Source organism: Lonchura striata, chromosome 25 (genome assembly GCF_046129695.1).
Source record: "Lonchura striata isolate bLonStr1 chromosome 25, bLonStr1.mat, whole genome shotgun sequence".
Classification (NCBI taxonomy): Eukaryota; Metazoa; Chordata; class Aves; order Passeriformes; family Estrildidae; genus Lonchura; species Lonchura striata.
This window is the reverse complement of record NC_134627.1, coordinates 2,670,527-2,690,977: the sequence shown is the minus strand read 5'-3', so window position 1 is coordinate 2,690,977 and position 20,451 is coordinate 2,670,527. Positions and strand designations below refer to the sequence as shown.

The 20,451-nt window shown below is 52.8% G+C and overlaps 1 protein-coding gene across 1 annotated transcript; it reads right to left on the bottom strand.

Annotated features, from left to right (window-relative positions):
- Positions 1-1,238: 1,238 nt before the first annotated feature.
- PSMD11 (proteasome 26S subunit, non-ATPase 11) lies at positions 1,239-19,323 on the bottom strand. The gene is made up of 14 exons (XM_021539904.3): positions 19,176-19,323; positions 17,483-17,584; positions 12,362-12,486; positions 10,196-10,267; positions 9,832-9,889; positions 7,803-7,997; positions 7,163-7,307; positions 6,862-6,922; positions 5,253-5,315; positions 4,541-4,666; positions 3,980-4,015; positions 2,681-2,732; positions 1,626-1,768; positions 1,239-1,510 (listed from the first exon to the last, which is right to left on the bottom strand). The coding sequence occupies exons 1-13, from the start codon at positions 19,264-19,266 to the stop codon at positions 1,626-1,628; spliced, it is 1,269 nt and encodes a 422-aa protein (XP_021395579.1). The 5' UTR covers positions 19,267-19,323; the 3' UTR covers positions 1,239-1,510.
- Between the last annotated feature and the right edge of the window lie 1,128 nt (positions 19,324-20,451).

Sequence of the window (20,451 nt, the reverse complement as noted above, 5' to 3'; positions counted from 1 at the left end):
GAGGGATGAGAGAACACATTTAATCAATATTTCACCAAAATAATACTGCTAATAATAATAATTATTATACACTCAGTAGCACTAGTACACTAGTAGCACTGTTGTGCCAGGAACATGTCACAATCCTTAAATCTTTTGTATGCTGCTTGAAACATTCACACCTGGTATCTCCAAGTTATCGTCCCCAATGATGCTCTGGTGAGGGGATGATCCCACCCTTCCTTAAGCAAAGGGAGAAGCTGCACCCAGCCCAGGATCAGCTTTGGTGGCTGAAGACAGGAGACAGAGGTTTTTGAAAAAAAAATTCTTTATTGGAACTCATCTGAACATCAGATATACCTGGTGTTGGTTAGCAAGAACCGTTTGTACATTTGATATTGATGGTGCCAAAAACCCAAACAGCGACTGACTGGAGGAGATGGAAATTAAGAATAATAAAATAAAATAAAAGGTGGGAGAGGTCAAAATGTGAACAGAAAGGGGATAAATCAGCCAGTCTAAGAGTCAGCATGAAGGCAAAATATTTCCTGATAAAACAGAATCCTTTTACAAAATATAAATTTTGTAAGAAAAATGTGGAGAGGGAAATAGAGACAGAGGGGAAAGGAAAAATAAAGATGAGCAGGACAGAGATGCAGAAGCTTACACTGCCCAAATGGCATTAAAACTTACTGGAAACCTCACCAGAAAATGGAACATGCTGGAATACACCATGCTCCGCCCCCCAGGACTTTGGGACCGAGGAGGAAGCTCCCACTGGGCTGCTCCAGAGGGCCAGGCTGTCCCACCTCGGTGGGGAACCAGAGCTCAGCTGCAGCAGAGGCACAGCTGGAGTCGGCCCCGCCGCTCACCTGCTCCTCCTGCCAGCGCAGGTGGGGAGGGAGGAACATTTAAAATCTAAGTCTATCTGCAAACAAGAGCATGCAAGTCAGGCTCCAGGGAAACCTGCGCCGTCCCCTCCGCCGGGGCCGCGCCGACAGCTCCGGCCCGCAGGAAAATCATCCGGAGCTGCTTCGAGGGGCTCGGAGGCCTTGAGGATGGAAAATAAACCAGCAGTCTGTACATTTTGGGTTTGTTTGGTTCAGTACAAATGGAATCAAGTTGGCTGCTCAGACACCGCCAGCACGTCTCCGATTTCAGGGCGGAGGAGATGAAACAAACTGGTTTTGGGCACCTACTGGTAACAAAACGCTGTCCCTGCTGAACTCTGCCGTCCCTCAGGAAGTGGAAAGCACATGTTTAGGTAGTGTAAGCCTTTTTCCTTTTATTTAGAATACCCTCTTTGTTTAAACAATATTCCCCCCCCAGATACAAAGTTCGGCCAGTAAAGATTACATGGAAACTGGAACACGCATCGTCTGGAATACAAGATGCACCGGATGAGGAAGTTTAAAAACTTTCCGAGCGAAAAGTAGAACAAAGAAGAAAAAAAAAAGTCTCCTAACATTTTCCCAAAGGTTTCACTCTCCTGTCACACACACTCTCCAAATGACAGCTAGCAAATTCAACTCTGCAAAGAGAAAACAGAGCCACGTCACTCAACAGGAGAGGGAACAAGGTTGAGGGACACGGCGGGGCCGGCAGCGACTCCGGAGCTCTGCGGCCCCCAGGGAGGCCCCACTCACCTATGTCAACTTCTTGGCTTTGTTGTAGAGCGAATCCACTACTTTGCTCATGTTCTGAATCGTCTCGAGGGCAGCCTCGTAAGTTTTGTCTACGGGGGGTTCGTCGAAGATGATCAGGACACCCTCGCCCTGGTCAAGGATTCCTGTGGGCACAAGCTGCTGTTAGCACTGGGATGCTTGATGGATCACAGCTTCCAGACAGCAGGAATTCAGGGATCTACCCCAGGAACACCCTGTGCAGGGTCTAGGAAGGATTCACATGTTGGGCTGGACTGGCTGATTTTGGTCACGACTGGTTTAGCGTTCCCAGAAAAAAATACAACCCAGAGAAGAGCCTGATAAGCCATCCAGGAGATGAGCTTTCCTGCCCATTCCCTACCATCTCCCTGCCTCCTCAGGCCCTGTGCCCAGCAGGATGGCTCAGCACAGCTGGTTTATCCTGCAGCTGTGCCCAGGTGCCAGGGGCTGTCCCTGCACAGCGCTCTTGCTGCTCCCAGGCATTGCCCAGGCTCAGCCACATCCAGGGACAACAGAACCAGAGCACAGCAGGTTCCTTGAGGGGATTTGGGGCAGCAGCCTGCTGTGGGCCCAGCCAAGCCACAGCACCCCACTGGGCTATGGGGCGTCCCCACGGAACACTCCGGGCACAAAGAGCTGGGAAAGGTGACCACAACCCTGGGCAGCTCCATGAGGGACAGCCCAGCCTGGCCACACAGCCCAGCTGGGGGTCCCACACTGTCCCTGTCACAGCAAGAGGGACCCAACAGCATTTCTGAAATTAACCCCAGGTTAAGGAAGGCAGACGGAGCAGCAGGAAGAGCCTTCCTGACTGTCCCCTCCAATGGAGCAGCAGGAACAGCATTCCTGTCACTCCAAACTGTCACTCCTGACTGTCACCTGTGATAGAGCAGCAGGAACAGCATTACTGACTGTCACTCCTGTCCCCTGCACGCCTGCTGCCTGAGCAGGACTCCCATATTCAGAGGAGGAAGGGGAGTGCAGCCACAGCTCGTGCAAACATGGGGCAGTCAGAGCTGAGGGATGCAGAGACTCACCATGAAACTTCTTGTCCAAGATCATCTGTGACAATTTCCTTTCTACCTCAGCCTGAAATTGAAGCAGAAAAATTAAAAGTCTCCCAGAACACATGAAAACACATAAATTTTACTGCTGCACACTTGACAGGCTGGTGGTAACATGAGCACTGCTCAGCAGCAGCTGCTGCTCCCTGAGCCCGGCTTGGACACCACCACCTGCTGGAGATGCCTCAGGAAATGAGGCAGCAGCTGTTAATGAGGGAGCAGCAGGATGTCCCTTGTCCCACAGGTGACACTGTATCTGTCACTTCACCCAGGCTTTATCTGTGGGGGTTCTGGAACTTTCTAACTCAATGCAGCAAGGATTTAGACAAGAGTTGGCCAAGTTTTATTTAATCCATGCAGGAACCAGCTGAGCTCCTGCCCAGCAGCAGGAAGGCCCACAGGAGGCAGCTCCTCTCAGGGCAGAGGGGGCACAGAGCAGCTCTTAATCTGAATATTAAGGATGTGTTAAACACCATGAGCTAGTCTGGGAACAGACTGTGTGCCAGGGGAGGTTTAGGTTGGATATTAGGGAAATTTTCTTAATGGAAAGCCTTGTCCAGCCCAGGGTAGAGGTGAAATCACCATATTTAACAGATTTATGGATGTGGCACTTGAGGACATGAGTGGTTTTGGCAGTGCTGGGGAGTATCTGGACTCAATGATCTCAGAGGCCTTTTCCAACGTGAATGATTCAATGATTCTGTGACCACAAAGGCTGAGCTCAGCTCACTTCCCAACCTCTGGCCTTAATGCCAGTACAAGACAACAGCACTGGGATGCAACTGCCTGGGATTACAGTGGATTTTCCTAAAACTGAATCTGTCTGGGATTATCTGTAAAGCAGTTACTGCATGGTCAGTGTGACAGACACAGCCCTAATGCCACTGTAGGGTGATTAGCTGGATCCTGGATCTTAAGGGTCTCAGTAAGGTTCCCCTGGGAACACTCAGGGGATTAAACACAGGGCACAGGGGTAGACTGAGCTGGTCACGACGCAGCAGAGGAAAATCTGCCTCGAATAAAACCAAGAGCCAAGCTAGGGAGTAAAACCCATGGGGGAAGGGGACAGCACTGCAAAGTCTGGGGCACAGGAAGCCTCAATGCCTCCCAGGAGCTGCCTGTGTCAGTTTAGCTCCCAAGGGTGAGATTTGCCTGGAAATTATATGGATCTCATCTGTCAGGCTTCATTTCAGTTCCCAGTGAGAAATGCCATTTAAGCCCAACTCCTCTGCCCTCTGAACACATGGCACCGATTTCTGGTGAGGTTCTTACCTTTGAGAGCTTGATGAGGCTGGATATGTGTTCAATCTATAAGAAAGACCAACATTTAGTTAATCTTTAGCTGCACTTTGGACACACAACACAGAGGTTTGGGGCTCTTCCATGGAACTGCTCAAGGGCCTGGAAATGCTCTGGCCTAAATATCTCCAGTGGCTTTCTCCACTCTGCAGCTTCAGGTTCTTCAGGTTTCATGTCTGAATTTAACTAAGATGGACTGGACCCCTAAAGCCATTCCACTCTGAAAGGTGAAATATCTCGTCTCCAAGACTATGGCACAGAGGCCTTTGAAGCCAAATGCTGTCACCTTCAGGGTTAAAAGCCAGTCACCTTGCAGGGAGCATGAGAGAAACAGGTGGAAAGGGCAATGACTTTGGAATGTGGCTTTCCAAAGGTCCCCTCAGCCTCCTCTTTATAACTTAACATGATGAACCCTGAGCTCTGAAAGTGCTGAGCAGCTCAGACTAAGCAGTGTTCCATATGGGAACAAGCCCCTCGCCCCCAGCAGCAGGGGCAGAGGGTCCAGCCTGTCCAAGTGCTGCTGGAAACATTTACCTGTACTCTGGAGAAGGGTTCAATGACTCTGATCAGGTTCTGTTCCAATAAATTATCATAGAGCTTGGCCAGGTGAGTGTTTATGATGGGGTCGTCCCTGAGCTCCACCTTGTAGTCTGTCAGAGCCTGTAGGGACACAGCAAAAGGAAATAATTCTGATAGCAACAGCTCCTCAAGGTCCTCTGAGGATGAGATTCCCCCCCCCAGCCCAGTACCATGGTTAATCCAGCCCCTAACTTAGCTAAAAGCCAGAAGGTCATGACAGCCCAGCAGCCTCTCCAACATCTTTTATCTTCACCCTGTGGGAGCTCAGCGAGCCCCAGAGCATGACAGGATTGGACCCTGACATGGGAATCCTCTCCCTGAGCTCTATAGCATTCCTGCTAAAACCTGGAAAAATTTTAGAAAGATACACATCCCAGTGAACAGCATCTAAAGGAAAGCTGCTTCCGATTTTTCTGATTTGGCTGTCCCAAAAAAAAAAAGAAAAACGGCAAAAAGGAAAAAAACTGAGTTCAAGCAAGTTTACCCCCCACGCAGTGAAAGCGCAACTGGTTGATTGTTGGGGGTATTTTTTGATGCACTGCTGCCTTCTATCAATGTTTCCATGGTTTCCTGCAGTGGGATGTAGCAGCTTCTACAACTTTCCAAACCTGTCATTTCTGACTGGTTTTTGCCCAGCCAGGCTCCATCTTCTGTGTCCCTGACTCACCTTTTCAAAATCTGCCAGCGACCGGTTCTTGCTGGCCTGTGCCACGCATTTTAGTGCTTCTGTCTGTGGGGAAAGAGAACCAGAGGAGGTCATTTTTTTCTGGATTCTCCTGTCAGGGTGAATATGCCAACTGTGCAGTACCCTGGGAACGTGCTTAAATGGCAAACCAGGAATGTTCCTTGTCACTGCCACAGCAGAGGGAGAGCAGCTGCTGAGGGGAGAAGAAGCCAGGCAGCTGCAGGACGTGACCTGAAACATCTCCAGAGGGACAAAGCACCCGGGTCTGACAGCACCAGCTGCAGGTTGGGAGCAAGCCTGATGCTGTTTTTAAGGGAAATTTTGCACATTTTGGCACTTGCTTAATGAACATGGCCATTTTGGGCCCTCCAGCACAGCCACTTCTCTGCTGAATGCCAGGGGAAGGGCAGCAGCTCCTATGGTCACCCCACCATGGACAGCATCAGGGATGAGTCTTCTCTACACCCCATACTGCTGAAATGAAGCAAAAGGCTCATTCCCAAACAAGCCCATTTACACCCCACAGTGGTAATCCCAGCAGGGAACAGCAGAACAGAGCCCAAGGCAGGGACAGGACAAGGACAGCCTGGTGCCTCTGGTGCACAAGGCCCAGGCTTCTGCTGCCTCCCCTTCTGCGACTGCCCCAAGCAGAGCCAGGAGCTGGACTGGATCCTTGTGGTCCTTTCCAACTCAGGATATTCCAGGATTGCCCCCAGGGCTGCTCTCTCGCTGCTCCCCCAGCAGGAATTGCTGCTCAGGGCCGGCTCACAGCACAGTGTGGGCACAGCCAGGATCCCCTGCTCTGGGGAGGAGCCTCCAGCTGCCACTCAGGCCAAAGGGATGAGGCAGGATGGGGCTGGCCTTCCTGATCCAGGAGGGATATCCCCACATCAGACCTTCCCACACACATTTGCTCACTGAGCTCTGCTAATTCCCAATCCCCTGTGGGCAGGGGAGCAGCAGCTCCTGTGTCACAGCAGAGCCCAGGCTGAGCACAGCCCTGAGGGCAGCAGGATCCCAGCCTGGCCCAGCCCCTGGCACGCCTGGAGGGTGGCCCTGCACCTTCTACAAGCACCCCTGAGTTTAATTTGAGGGTGGCCTTCGCAGCCTGGCAGGTTCACATGTCAGAACAAGCAGGGCATTTCACATCTCCCTGACTGCCTGGCTCCCACCTTGCAGCCACCCAGGTCTCCACCTGCTGAGCTGCACTGCCAGGAATGCATTCTCAGGACTGGCTACAATGAAGTAACTCTGATTTAAACACTGCAACAGCTGGTGAGAGTAGAAACACAAGGACCTGATGGCATCAGACAATTTGTAGCTGATGAAGAAAAGCAGGAAGGAGAAAAACAGGGAAAATGAAGCAAGCAGCCTAAAGTCTCTGGTTGTGAAAATCACTGTAAAACCCTTTGAAGGCAACTGACTTCTGGCAATGGTAATTCATGGTAATTTAATCAGTTCTGGAGATCTCAGTCAGGACACTCAGGAGTGATGGGTATTTTGGTATGAAAAGAGCAATGTGTTTGACATGAAGAATAGGCCAGCACTGAGTAAGGTAAGAGGAAGATAACAAAGGGTTAAGTTTCTATACCTGTCTTCCTGCATACCGCAGAGCAAGCTTCCCACTCACTAATGCTTGCACATCTTCTGGGCTGCAGAGGGAAGGGAGCAGAGCATTTACAGAGGAACATGGTCAGCTTAAACCCCAGAGCACCACAAAAATCCCCAACTGGACAGCAAAGGACTAAAACCCAAATATCACCACATCAGGAGCACTGATCGGGTGACAGATAAAGACGTTGCTTGAGCCCATTAGCTCAGAGTCCCATAAACAAAAAGCCCTTCCCCTGGAAACACTGGAAGAGTTCTTCCCAGAACCATCTGCCACCTACCTGTTGAGCATGATTTTGCACAGCAGCATGTATTTCAGAGCAGTGATGGCTTTGGGGTTGTCAATTGAATCATTGCCCTCAAATGCCTCATAAAAATATGAATAGGCTGTTTTCCAGTCCTTCTCTTCTGCTGCGTGGATAATACCTGGAGAGGCACAAACAGCTTAATTCTGAGCATGGCTGGGAGAAAACAGAACAATTTGGTTGTTCAGTGCTTTATCTATGACTTTCATGAAGAGAAACCTTTCCTCCTGTGCCCCCCTTGCCTCATGTCTATCAGAAGAAACTCCACACCCTCTCTTACAAGGACATTTTTAGACAGACAAGCTTAGGGCACTTCAGGTAAGTGCCTGCAAACTGGGTCAGGAACAGCATGTAATGGGCCAGGAGCAGTGTGAGGCTGGAACTGCAGTACCTGGGGAGCTTATGGACCCTCCACCACGGGCAGCTTTCAAAACTGGGCTGAAAACACCAGTGTCAGGACAATGCCATTGCAGCTGATGCCACCTGAGGCAGAACTGGTGATATCCTGAGGCCCCACCAAGCACCACTTCCCACGATTCCCTCAGAAAACACAAATATCAGACAACTGAGGTGTCAGGACGAGCCCTGGGTACTGTCCTGGTCCTGGAGGCCTCACCTGACTGCATGTCCAGCGCTGCCTGCAGCTTGGGGGGACAGTAGATGGCATTGGCTGTGGTGCGGGCCGAGGTTAAGGCTGCTCTTGCTTTTGGCAGATTGCTCAGGGCGTGGTAAGTTTTGCTCTCTAGGAGCTGCACTTCCACCAGCAGTGCCTTGTCATCCATCTTCTTCAACTCCCGAAGCAGCTGGGAGCCTGGCAGAGGGCAAGGACAGGACTGTCACCTGCTCTGATCATCAGCACCCACACAAACCATGCACAAAACATCACACGAAACCTCTCCAGGGGCCACCCATCCTCCCCCAACAGCCAGGGCTTTCAGGGAGGCTCACACAGCCTGTCCTTCCAAGAAAAAGCAAGGGAGAGGGCATCATGGGGGGACAGTGCCAGTCCACAGCAGGAGGATGAAGCAGTTTTGTGTCAGAGGGGGGGTGTGGGCAGCACAGTGCCCGGGAGGGGCTGGCCAGTTGGGATGGGCACTCTGGCACCCGTGCCCAGGTGATTTCCCTCCATTGCACAACTGCCCCCTTGGCATCATGGAGCATTCTCCAGAAACTCCTGACAATGTGGGATGAGGAAGGAGTGATTTGACACAGGACACCTGCAGGTCAGACTTAGGAGGCAGGAAGGGACATCCTCAGAAACGCCAGGACAGGCTGCCACATCATGGTCCTGTGAGGACAGAATGAGCCAGGCCTAGAGGGAACTTGTCTCCTTCTTTCCCCCGCTGAAGAGGTAATTTAGGGTGAGCAGAGATAAAACCCTTGCTGTGCTCAGGAGCTGATAACCAGAGCTGCAACTGCAGAACTGGGCAGAAACAAATGGATTCTCACTGGAAACATTCCTGAGAGACTCTGCTTGCACCTACTCCCCACAGCCATGGCCACAGCCACCTCCTCAGCCACACAGGAATGCTGTGCACAACACTGACATCCTGACAGAGCCCGACAGGCAAAGACCTTCCCAACTCCCCAGGCTGTCCCACCACCAGCTAAGGGATTAAATTAATTAAGCCCAGCTTTGGTGTGTAGCCTCTGATCAGTTTAAACCTGAGGTCATTGCCTATCCCTATGCAAACGAGTTCCAATTCCATCCTGAATTTCATTAATTCAGTATTCTGATGAGATACATGTCACCCGGGGCATTCTGGACGTGACACAGGCTCGTGCCACCATGCAGGTTAAGTTCTGGGTGAGCAGTTCAGGCTTTGTCCATGCAGCTGCCCCTCAGCCCTGGCAGAGCAGGCTGTGCAAAAACACCTCAGACAGCATAAACCTCACAGCTTAAACCTGACAGCTTAAACCTCACCTGAACCTTAAATCTCAATTACAGCTCAAGCCTCACTTACACCACTGCAGTCATTTGCAAAATGAGCATTTTACAAGCACCAGGGGAGCTGTAGGAGGTCCTGCTTTACTCTGCTTTGGGGCAGAGCAGGAGTTCACTGGTTCATTACCATCCCTTGGTTGGTGCAGGGGCAAATTCTTAAAGCCACCCTAAGACCTTGGCTAATGACACCCACAGAGGCTTTGCCATTTCCTGGTTTTACTGGGGCTCTGCTTGAGCAAACTGGAATAAAGCTCTTTTCTCCCTTCAGCCTCTGTGGCCACAGCAGAGTATTCCAGCAGGTTCCAGCAGGAGCCAAACCTTCAGCTGGATACAGCTCCCAAAATTATCTGCAATGAACAAGTCACAGAATCCCAGAGTGGGCTGGGTTGGAAGGGGCCTTAAAGCTCATCTCATTCCACTCTCAAATGGGCAGGGACACCTCCCAGGTTGCTCCAAGCCCCACCCAAACTGGCCTTAGGCCCAGGTGAGATGGGTAAGGATGGTGAAACAGCAAGAACAAAGACACCTCTAAGAGCTGTTATCACCCAGCTACACCAAAAAGTGCCAGAACTGCACCAGCACTGAGAAATTAAGACCCAAATCCTGCAAAACTTCTCAAGGAACATGACACAGGTGATGGATTTCCTTGCCAGGAGTAAATTAAAAGCAAAGATTTACCACCACCTAGTGGGAGCCTCACCTAGCTGCAGAGCTTCTTGGTACCTCTTGGTGTCGAAGTAGAGAGAGACCAGCCTCGCCTGGAGAACAGAAAAGGAACTGCTGTGAGGAAACCAAACAGATTTGTTTTGTAAAATGAAGCTTTATATTCTTCTCTGCACAAACTTCACTACATTAATCTGTATTTGTCACATTGTGTGGTCCAGTTGTGCAAGGCCTACTGCACAAGGAGTAAAACTCTGCATTTTTAAGGAGAATTTCAGTGTAATTAATGCCCTCCCCTGACACAGAGAAAGATCTGAAGAGCACACAAGTGCTCTACTTTTACAGCTATTAAATGTGACAAGGGGATGATGCTGCTCCCCATGTTTGGGATTGGGACTTACCTCCAGAGCCTGGCGTAGGAAAGTCCTCTTCTCTGATTTGGCCCATTCAATACACTCTAAACACAGGTCAACCTTAAAGGGAGGAGAAAGGAGTCAATTCTAAACATCTTCTTTGTCAGTGTCCACCCCAAACGCTTCCCAACGACACCAGAGGTGTCAAATGGAGGCATCTGGGGTAGGCAGTAATGCTTTCGCAGAGTTTAAACCCACAGTCACAGAGTATTTTCAATAAATAAAAATAAATTTCATGTGCTTTAAGGCCTACATAGATCATATAATCTGTATAAAGCAGCAGAGATGCTGTGCTCTGCTCTGGGGGCCTCATCCATCATTTCAAAGCAAAGAAACTCAGAATCTTCCCATCTTTTTCAAGCTGAGACTCCCTCGACAGATAAAGCAGAACTGGTCCCTCTCAGATATTATTGTATCTTATCTGGCCCATAATACACAGAAAGTCATCCTGTGGTGCCAGGCTCAGCAATACCTCTTCCCAAAACCTCTGGATTGCAGCTCAACACTGAGGCCTTGTCAGCTGCTCCTCACTGCTTATTAAATGTGAACATTTTATGAAAAGCCATTATGAAGTCTCAATTTATTACAGGGTGATAGCTGGAGCATTAGGAGCTGGAGGAATCTCCAATTTCACTGCTTTACTGGGCTCCTGGGAGCATTCTGGATGTGAGCTACCCTGAGGAAGCAGACACTCCTCAGAACATTTCTGAAAGGATTTGAGATTGCTGCATCAAGACCTCACCACAGGCTGATGTCATCTTTCCTTAAGGTTTTGGGGTTGGCTTCAGAATATGCTCTAAAATTACTATTTTGACTGACTTTTTATTATTTCCATCACCATTACTCCAACCTGTGCCTCCTCTGCAACTGCATTTGAATATTGTCCTTCACACCAAATTACCTTGAGAAAAGCCTGTAGCTGCTCCTTTTCTCCTGACATTTTTGCGAGTTCTCCCTTCTCACCTGAACATCCCACCCTATTTCCCCTGGCCTCATCTGCTACAGAAAGAGGGGGAACACATTCTGTCACCATAACTCACCCACGAGCCACAAGGACTGAGCAGCAAACAAGGGACATTGGCTGGGTCACCTGCACTGGAGGATGACAGTTTAATTTGGCTAATTTTGTGCTAATTTGGCTAATGAGAATGTCAACTGCCCCCCAGCAGGGCAGGTTTCACGTGGTTTTGTCCCTGACCTGCTGCTCAGACCCCTCCTGTACCAGCACAGCCCTCTGCAGGGCAGCACAGCCTGAAGCACTCCCGAGGTGTTCCTATCCTTATCCTGCTCCCAAAAAACCAACAACTGGGGGAGAAAAGAAAAACTAAGACAACTGTATCCTATGGAGCTGATGAGAATGGAGTGAATCCTAACTGGGCACTTAAACTGTCTCAGGTTTTCTGCTGGGGGAGCCCATCCACTGAAGCAGCTGACACCTGGTAGCTGCCAAACCCTTTCCACTCCAGCTTCAGGAGTAACTTTTGTGTCTCTGTGCAGTGAAACACCCATCACAGGTGTGTCCTCCTGCAATCCTGACCAGCTCCTGGACAGCCCCTGAGCACTGGCTGCTCCAGTTCTGTGCCATCCCACACCACCTCCACCATTCCTGCTCCAAGGTCCCTGGGAACAACACTCCCAATACTCATCACTACAAAGTACTCCCAATACTGCACCTACAATCACTGAGGTTGGAAAAGCCCCTTGAGATCACCGAGTCAAACCATTCCCCCAGCACTGCCAAGGCTACCACTGACCCTTGTCCCCAAGTGCCACATCTACACAGCTTTTAAATCCTTCCAGGGACAGAGGCTCCGCCGCTGCCCTGGGCAGCTGTGCCAGGGCTGGACAACCCGTTCAGTAAAGGAATTTTCCCTAATATCCAATCTAAACCTCCCCTGGCACAACTTGAGGAAGCAACATGAATCTAAGACAAATGCCCATGGTGGGAATCACTCCTAAACTGCAGCAGGGAGAGGCTTGCAGAAAAGCATGGTTATAAATTCAATTATCTGATGTTTTATTTATAAAATACATCCAAATGCATTAAAACTCTGCTTCCTGACATGAATAATTCTTCAGTGAGAAGCAAACTAGGTCAGATACTGGTGTTGCAGGCTTTTGAGGAACAGCCTGGCGCTGGAACTGCAGCCTCACCTCCTGTCCCGTGGCTGCCTCCATGTCCAGGAACAGGTCGAGCAGGGAGCGGACCAGGCGCGCGGCCTTGGCCTTGCTGATGGAGTTCAGGAAGGGCCGCACGTACTTCAGGAGTCCTCCCAGCTCTGCAAAAACCCCACAACATGAAATGCAACCCCCCAGCCACGAGCTGCACCCAGCTGGAGCAGCCACACGTCACATGCACCAGCAGGATTTGTCCCACCAAACGTTTCCCAGGTGGTTTTTCAGCATCATCCACAGAACAGAGCAACAAATGCCACCTGCAGGGCAGCCTGGACAAACGGGACTGCACAGGGCCCGGGGGCTCCAGCCTCACCCCAGCCCTGCTGCCACTGCAGCTCCCCAGCTACCACCTGCTGTAACGGCCTCACCATTAAAATGTCAGGATCTGCTAAAAGCTTTGAGATTTGTCTATAAAATCAGGGATGGAGTTTATACTTTAGGTGTGTTTTTATTAACTCAGTTTTATGCTTTCATCTGTCCCATCTAGCCAAGCCCAGGATGTTGGATCCACCTTGTGCTCCACCACTGTTGAAAATCATATTCCTTAACACTCCAACTCCACCTTTATCTGATCAGCTCTGACCTCACTTAACTACATTTCTGCTTCTACATCTCCTTATTAATTCACAGTTATAAAACCAGTCTTTATAAGAGGTGGAAAAAGGAAATGTCTCTTTTTTTTTTTTTTATGGAGAAGCACTGAAGTGTCATAGCCAGGGAGCAGAGGAATGTGGCAGTCACAGCACAGCAGCTCCAGCTCTCAGAGCCATTAAGGAATGCTGGACGTGGTGGAACTGCAGAGCACAAGTTAGAAGTCTCCTACAACAAACACCACGTGGTTTTGGGGAGGTCCTGGACAGGGCTGCTCCCAGTTTGGGAAGATGATCCTGCACGGGCAGGGTTCAGTGCTGACTCATCAGCACCAGGTCTGCACACTGAAATCACAGCTCTCTGCCCCAGATTTCCAAGTCTCACCCAAATATCAGGTGGATCTCACACTACTGTGTTTACAACATTCCACAGAAAAGCAAAATCAAAACAAAGCTGGTAATGACTAATTCAGAAATCTTCTACACCAAACTGGTACTGAATCAAAACCAAAATAAGAGATAAGTCTAATTTTATTTCAATTAGTATATGGAGGAGTATCAGGAGAATTTCAGTTTGGAAGGATTCCAATAAAAACAAATGTAAACAAGCGTTCCTCTGTATTTCATTTAGCAGTAATGCTAAAGAATGCTAATGCTAATTGTTATAACAACATCTTATTAATATCTAAAAATTATTTTTAATATATTTTTTAACCTGTTTACTCTAAGTTTAATCAAGCCTGATACACCTCATTTGTCACACCCTTAACATGTAGAACTCACTTTTTTCAATCACTCGTAGTGATCACAGAATCCCAAAATGGTTCGAGTTGGGAGGGACCTCAAAGCCCACCCAGTGCCACCACTGCCATGGCAGGGAAACCTCCCGCTGTCCCAGGCTGCTCCAAGCCCTGTCCAGCCTGGCCTTGGGCACTGCCAGGGATCCAGGGGCACCACAGCTGCTCTGGGCACCCTGTGCCAGGGACTCCCTGCCCTCACAGGGAACAATTCCCAATATCCCATCCATCCCTGCCCTCTGGCATTGGAAGCCATTCCCTGGGTCCTGTCCAAGTCCCTCTCAAGCTCCTGGAGCCCATTAAGGCCCTGGAAGGTTTCTAAACATCCAAAGTGCAGATTTAGAACAAACAGAACTTAACTCAAGTGTGATCCTCAGCTTTAATTCCTGAACTGCAGGGCAGGAGATCCTGACCCCAGCAAAGCACCTGTACTCAGTACAAGAAACACCACAGGGTGCTCTGACTGCCACACCTGCTTCCAGAAAAGTTTGATTTTCTCTCTGCCAGAGCATAAACAGGCAGCTTTTTCTACACTTAAGGTGCAGCTCCTTCCACACCTCAGATTGCAACCTGCTGGCAGTCTTCACTCCATCAGGAACCTGCTGCTCCATGACTTTCCCCACACCATGCAGTTCTGGAGTTCATTTCATCTCCAGTACGAGTCCTGGATGCAAATCCCAATCATTTTAATCCAAGGCAAATGGTCTCATACACAGCAAACAAAAAAGCACAGCCAATCCAACACATCAGTTCAGCACAGAGCCCCACTCCAGCATCCAGTGGGAGCTGGGAAAGGTGGGCTCTGGATCTGTCTTACTGAGGCTCTCCAAGATCCATCAGCTCTCAAGCACTACCAGGCACCCTCCTCCTGTGCATCCCTGCCTCCCCCAGCTCCTCAGGACCAGTGGGATCAGTGCCCAACACTCTTCCCCACAGGAACTGCACAACAAAGGAGGAAAACTCCAGTGGAACACACTGCACTATTTATCATCCCATTGATGTGCTCCAGAGCTACCCAAAAGTCCCCAGAAAGCAGATCCCAAGTCAACAGCAGGAATGCAGCTGTGCATTCTTCAAACTCCACATTCAGCCAGGCAGGCTCAAAGTTCCCACAGAAATTTCCCTCTCCTACCAACTATTTTTAGGATTTTATTTTTCTAAAGAAAATGCAATGCCTGGTAAAAGGGTGGGATTGACAGCTCTGCAGGAGTGATGAGCAGCAGCTCTGGAAAATGAAGCCTGCAGCTCATCCTCAGGGAAGTGCTTCCACCAGCTAACACTGCATATAGCCAAATTCCCAATCCCAGTTATTCCAACCCTACAGTTCTGTGAAATGCTATAAAAATCTGGAATGGTCACAAAGAAAAGTAATCAGTCTACAAGTTTATCTGCCTGATAAAGATTGAGGATTGAAGGGAGCCACTTGCATTATTTTTGTAAACAAAGGCTGCAGTTTAGTAGAGTCACAGAATCACAGGATGGTTTGGGCTGGAAGAGACCTAAAAGCCCATCCAGTGCCATCCCTGCCATGGCAGGGACACCTTCCACTGTCCCAGGCTGCTCCAAGCCCCCTCCAACCTGGCCTTGGGCACTGCCAGGGATTCAGGGGCAGCCACAGCTGCTCTGGGCACCTGAGCCAGGGCCTGCCCACCCTCACAGGGAACAATTCCTTCCAATATCCCACCTAACCCTGCCCACTGGCAGTGGGAGCCATTCTCTGGGTCCTGCCCAAGTTCCTCTACAACTCCTGGAGCCTGTTAAGGCACTGGAAGGTTTCTAATCATCCAAAATGAAGATTTAGAACAAACAGGACTTAATTTATCCACTTCCAGGGACAGTGCAGCCACCACCTCTTTGGGCACTGGAACCCCTCAAACCTGTCCAAGAAGTTCCACTGGCTAAAACCAAACTGTGTGCAGTGAAAGCCACAGGATGAAGTCCCAGTGTCTGCCAGCACTGGGGAATCTGGAGCAGCTGTACCTGGTGCTGATGCTGCTGCCCCTGAGCTCTCACTCCTGCCCAGAAAGCTGACAGGGGAACAGAGCCCTCCACACAGCTCCAGCACCACACTAAGCCAGGGCACTCTGCTCTTCATCTCCCAGTTCCACAACTCCAGAAAACACCTCCAAGTCCTGCTGAACTCCTTCTGAGCTGCACACACACAACTGGCTTCTGAATGGCACTAAGCCCATTTTCTTCCCTCCAGAACACACTCACTCTGCAGTTACTGCTACCTTTAACAGACCACAAATACATCCCATGTTTGCCCCTCACAGCCCTGAGTTTGATGAGTTAACAATGATATTTTCAATTCCTCACCCTTCACCTTGAAAGAAAAGAAATCTATCAACTACCACCCTCTGGGAGCTCTTTATCCTTGTGCCAAACTTCAGAATAAACTCAACACTGCCCCAAGTTCTGCAGAGCAGAGGAGGCCACAAGAACTCTGCCCTCAGTTCTGCCCACCAGCAGCACATCCACACTGACCTGAAGAGACTCCGATTTCCCCCTTTTTACCCAAACACACAAATCTCCCCTGCTGCAGGGCCCAGCCATGTTTGGTGATCTCTGGTGAGCAAGCACCAGGGTGCAAAGGGCACTGGCACAGCACAGACACCCACACTGAGCTCCTGACTTCAGCCAGGAAAGGGACACTTGCCCAGCAGCTTCCTCTGTCCTGCAGGAGCAGGAAAACCCTGTGCTGGAGGGGTTTATTTTTCCCCACAGACTCTAAAAGCAGCCCCCAGCAGGAGTAAGAGGTGAACACCTGAGCGAGGTGACAAGAACAGCACCTCTCAGGACCAGTCACCCACTGTCCCCAGCCCTGCCCAAGTGCCATCCACAGTGGATCAGGGCTGGAATGCTCATTCCAGCCCAGGGCAGTGACATGGCCCAGCCCAACGGGAGCTTCCCAAGCCCAGTGGGACACCAAGGGACATTTCACAATAGATACAAACTGTGACCTGGAGCTGTGGCTGAACAGCCAGGAACTTTCCATGAGCTATTCTGAAGTCAGGCCCCTTCCAGTGGGACTGAACCTGCTGCTGGGTGCTTTCCTCACCCTGTGCCAGACTTGCAAGTAAACATTTCCACTGCCCAGGGCTGCAGCCCAAGCCCAGAACACTCTGGGCACAGACACAGAGAGTCCTGACATGCTCCAGGAATAAAACACAGCCCTAGACTGCAAAACAACCAACTGCTGCCTTGAGCTCTCCAGGAAACAGGAGAGAGGAAAGACTCAAAATCATCACTGAACAGAGAACTCGACTCCATCCCTGTCCCCTCACACACTCACAATAGAGGGACTGTCCCCTGCAGAGCTGGACAGGGGCTGCTGATGTAATGGCCAGCAGATAAATCAATTGATTGTGAGAGGAGCTGCGGGTAAGAGAGAATTTCATGGGACAAACTTTCCTGTTTGAAACCATCCAGGAGACACCTCTCATCTCAAACAAAAGAACTAAGTAAAACTTTAGTCACCCACACTGAAACAGCCCCACAGACTGAACTGTGCATCGTTTGGAACACTGGGCCAAGCAACACCAGATTGATATTTATGTTCTTTATTTGATTTTTAGTTTCTGTCCTGTCTCGGAGAGAAAATTGCCTGCCAAAAGCTGTTTTTCCAGCTATACCACTAAGTAAGGAGACTAAATGCATTGGCTGCAGGATCTGCTGCCTGTTACCTCAATTCCTGATTTCAGGCTCACCTTCTGCCTGCCCAGTCTTGGCCAGCAGTGACCCCAACTCCAGGATGCTCTGCTCTTTGACTTGCACTGCTTCCTCATCGTTTTCCTGGACATCACGTTTCACTGGGAAGAAAAAGAGCAGGAAAGTTGCCTTTAGTGGTGTTTCAGGTGGAAAACCATCCCTGCTGGTCAGCTCCTGGAGAAGTGCCCAGAGCAGGACCTGCTCCAACAGGCACCAGGGAGCTCAGCCTAGCCCAGGAGGTCTGGGAAGTTTAAATCCAGTGCAGGGAAGTTTGCAGTGCTTTGTCGGTGCTCCACAGGGGCTTTACTAGCCCACAGACTCCCCCCTACTCACTCCAGCTCCAGGTCTGAACAATCTCAGCTTGTCCAGCTATGCAAGTATCACTCAGAACCAACACCACACACCAGAGCATACTGGAGCCACAGGACCAAATAAGAGACATTGAATGGCATTTCTGAGGTTGGACACTCCACTCTGGGATTGCTGATGTTGCTGCTTTGTGTATGAAGCTGAGATCCCGTGGACAAAGTGCAGCACAAGCAAAGTGAGGTGGGTACACCTCTCCCCACTTTGGTGTCTCACCTGCCAGTGCCGAGTCCTGGCAGTGCCACCACCCTCTGCTCCAGGGAGTGACTCTGCTCTGAGGCAGATCAAGAACAAGCGACAGCAGCACAATTCGAGCACAGCACCAGCTCCGTGCGAGTTATCCACCACGCAGGGCCCTTCCCTCCCTGCCACCACCCCAGCACAGGGAGCTGCTCCAGCCTGCACACAAACAGAGCCCAAATCCCGCCTCTAGGGAACTGCAACTGCAGCTCTCATCCCCTGCAATTCCCTACCAAAAGCGAGGGAACTTTGATCTCCAAGAGAAAAGTATCACAGCAACATTGTCTGGGCCACTCCTGATGCTCCCCACCCACACCACGGGCTGAGCCCTGACTGAGCCCGACCCCGAGAGCGGCAGCTCCCGCTGAGCACCGAGCACACCGAGAGCTCCGACAGCACCTCCGGGCTAACGGGACGCTCGGAAAACTCCCGACACAGCGGGTGACAGCAGGGCACGGCAGCAGAACCAAGAACCCCTGCTTCCCACAGCGGTCCGCGGGCAGCGCGGCCCGGCCCGCTCGGGGTGCCCACAGCACCGACCCGTCCGCGGCAGCGCGGCCCGACGGAGCCGGAGAAGCGAACGCCAGCGAGCTCCTCCGGCCGCGGCGGAACGGGCGCTGCGGGAGCCACCATCGCTGCCGGCCCGGCCCGGGCCGTGACACCGCGCCCCAAACCGCCGCGACCCGCCCCGACGCCCCGCGCTACCGGCACCGCCGCGGCCCCGCGCGCGCCGATCGGGGGTCCCGGGCCGGCAGGCTCGTTCCAGCCGGACGGGGAGGAGCGGCCGGCCCGGCTCCGGCGCTGCTCGGAGCGGCTCCGCGGACACGCACCGGGCACCGGCCCCGCCGCCGGCTCCCGGAGCGCGGCCCCCGCTCCGCCCCGCAGCGACAGCTCCCGCCGCCCGTGCCCCCACGCGCGGGGGCCGCCGCCGGTGCCGTCCCGGCGCGGTGCAGTGCCGCGGGGCCGGGCCCAGGCCGCGCTCCCGCCGGGCGCGCACGGTGAGTCAGCAGCGGCGGCGGCGCGGGGCTCGGCGCGCCGCGGGGGGCGGCGGGGCGCGGGCGGCGCGGGCGGCGGGCCGGCGCTCACCGATGGAGTGCAGGATGCCGATGGAGGCCTCGCGGTCGGTGGAGAGCAGGGACTGCGCGCGCTGCAGCTCCAGCACCGCCGCCGCCGCCATCTTGCCGCTCCTCCGCCTCGCCGCCAGCCCGGAAGCGGCGCCGCGGCCACGCCCCTTCCGCGCGCGCGGCATGCTGGGAACTGCAGTCCCGGCGCGCGGGCGGTGCAGGGGCGGGGCCTGCGGAGGGGCGGGGCTGGGGGCGGGGTTTGCGGCACGACGCCTGCGCCGGGGCACGGGGCGCGGTCCCGGCTGAGGGCGGGGCGGGACGGAGGCGTGGCCTGATGAGCTGTGTCGGGTGGGTGGGCGTGGCCTGAGGGGGCGGGGCGGGACAGCGGGACTCGGCGGTGACGTGTGAGGGGCGGGGCTTAGGGCGTGGCCTTGGCCGGGGGCGTGGCAGAAAAATGGCGCGAGGGCACGGGAGGGGCGTGGTCCCTGGAGGGGCGTGGCCTATAAATAGGCGGGAAGCCGCGTGACGTGGGCGTGTCTATGGGAAGGGTGACGTCATTAGTGGGCGTGTCCCGGGCCGCGGTGTCTCCCGGGCCCGCGCCGGTCGCGTCCCCGGGAAGGAGCGGGGGGCGCCGGGTCCCGGGCCCCGAGCGGGACTCTGCGGGGTCCGCGGCACCGGGAAGGCCGCTGGGGCTGGGAGGGGGCGTGCGGGGTCCCGCCCGGAGCATCCCCCAGCCGTGGGTCCGGTGCTGGGGGTCCCCGAGGATCCACATCCCCGCGGCCCCCTCAGCGCCCCGGACAGCTTCGGGGAGGGAAGAGAGCCCAGCAGGGCCATGGCACCTGTGGAGGAGTCTGTCCCCGTGTCCCCGAGGCGGATCCTGTCCCCACCCCACCAGGGGGACGCTGTCCCGCTCCCAGTGCCCGACCGGGCCGCACTCGGTGGGACCGGTCCTTCCCGTTGTGTTCCCGGTGCTGCCCCCTCCCCTCCCGGCCCCTTTTCCTGCTCCAGGAGCGCTGCCCGCAGCAGGGGCTGGGCTGGGGGGAAACCCGGCCTTGCACCCTCCGCTGCTCAGAAAACAGCCCCCACATCACCGCTGAGCTCCCCAAACCCACCCACGGCCAAGCCCGTCCTGCTGTGTCCCCCGCACGCCCGGACGAGCAGCCCCAGACCGGCCCCTTTCTGCCGCTGGAAAAGCCAATTTAATGCCTGAAAGAGTCCGCTTTATATTAAACGGGAAATAAAACCAAAACCCTGCCCCTGGCTGCTCCTGGGAAGTCATGTCAGTGTGGGATCCCAAT

Excerpts from the sequence above, each read along its gene's own strand:
- PSMD11 (XM_021539904.3), bottom strand. The coding sequence starts at position 19,266 with ATGGCGGCGGCGGCGGTGCTGGAGCTGCAGCGCGCGCAGTCCCTGCTC. Across the intron at positions 12,487-17,482 it reads CAAGACTGGGCAGGCAGAAG|AGCTGGGAGGACTCCTGAAG; the intron begins GTGAGCCTGAAA and ends GGGTTTTTGCAG. Across the intron at positions 5,316-6,861 it reads TGCGGTATGCAGGAAGACAG|ACAGAAGCACTAAAATGCGT; the intron begins GTATAGAAACTT and ends CTTTCCCCACAG.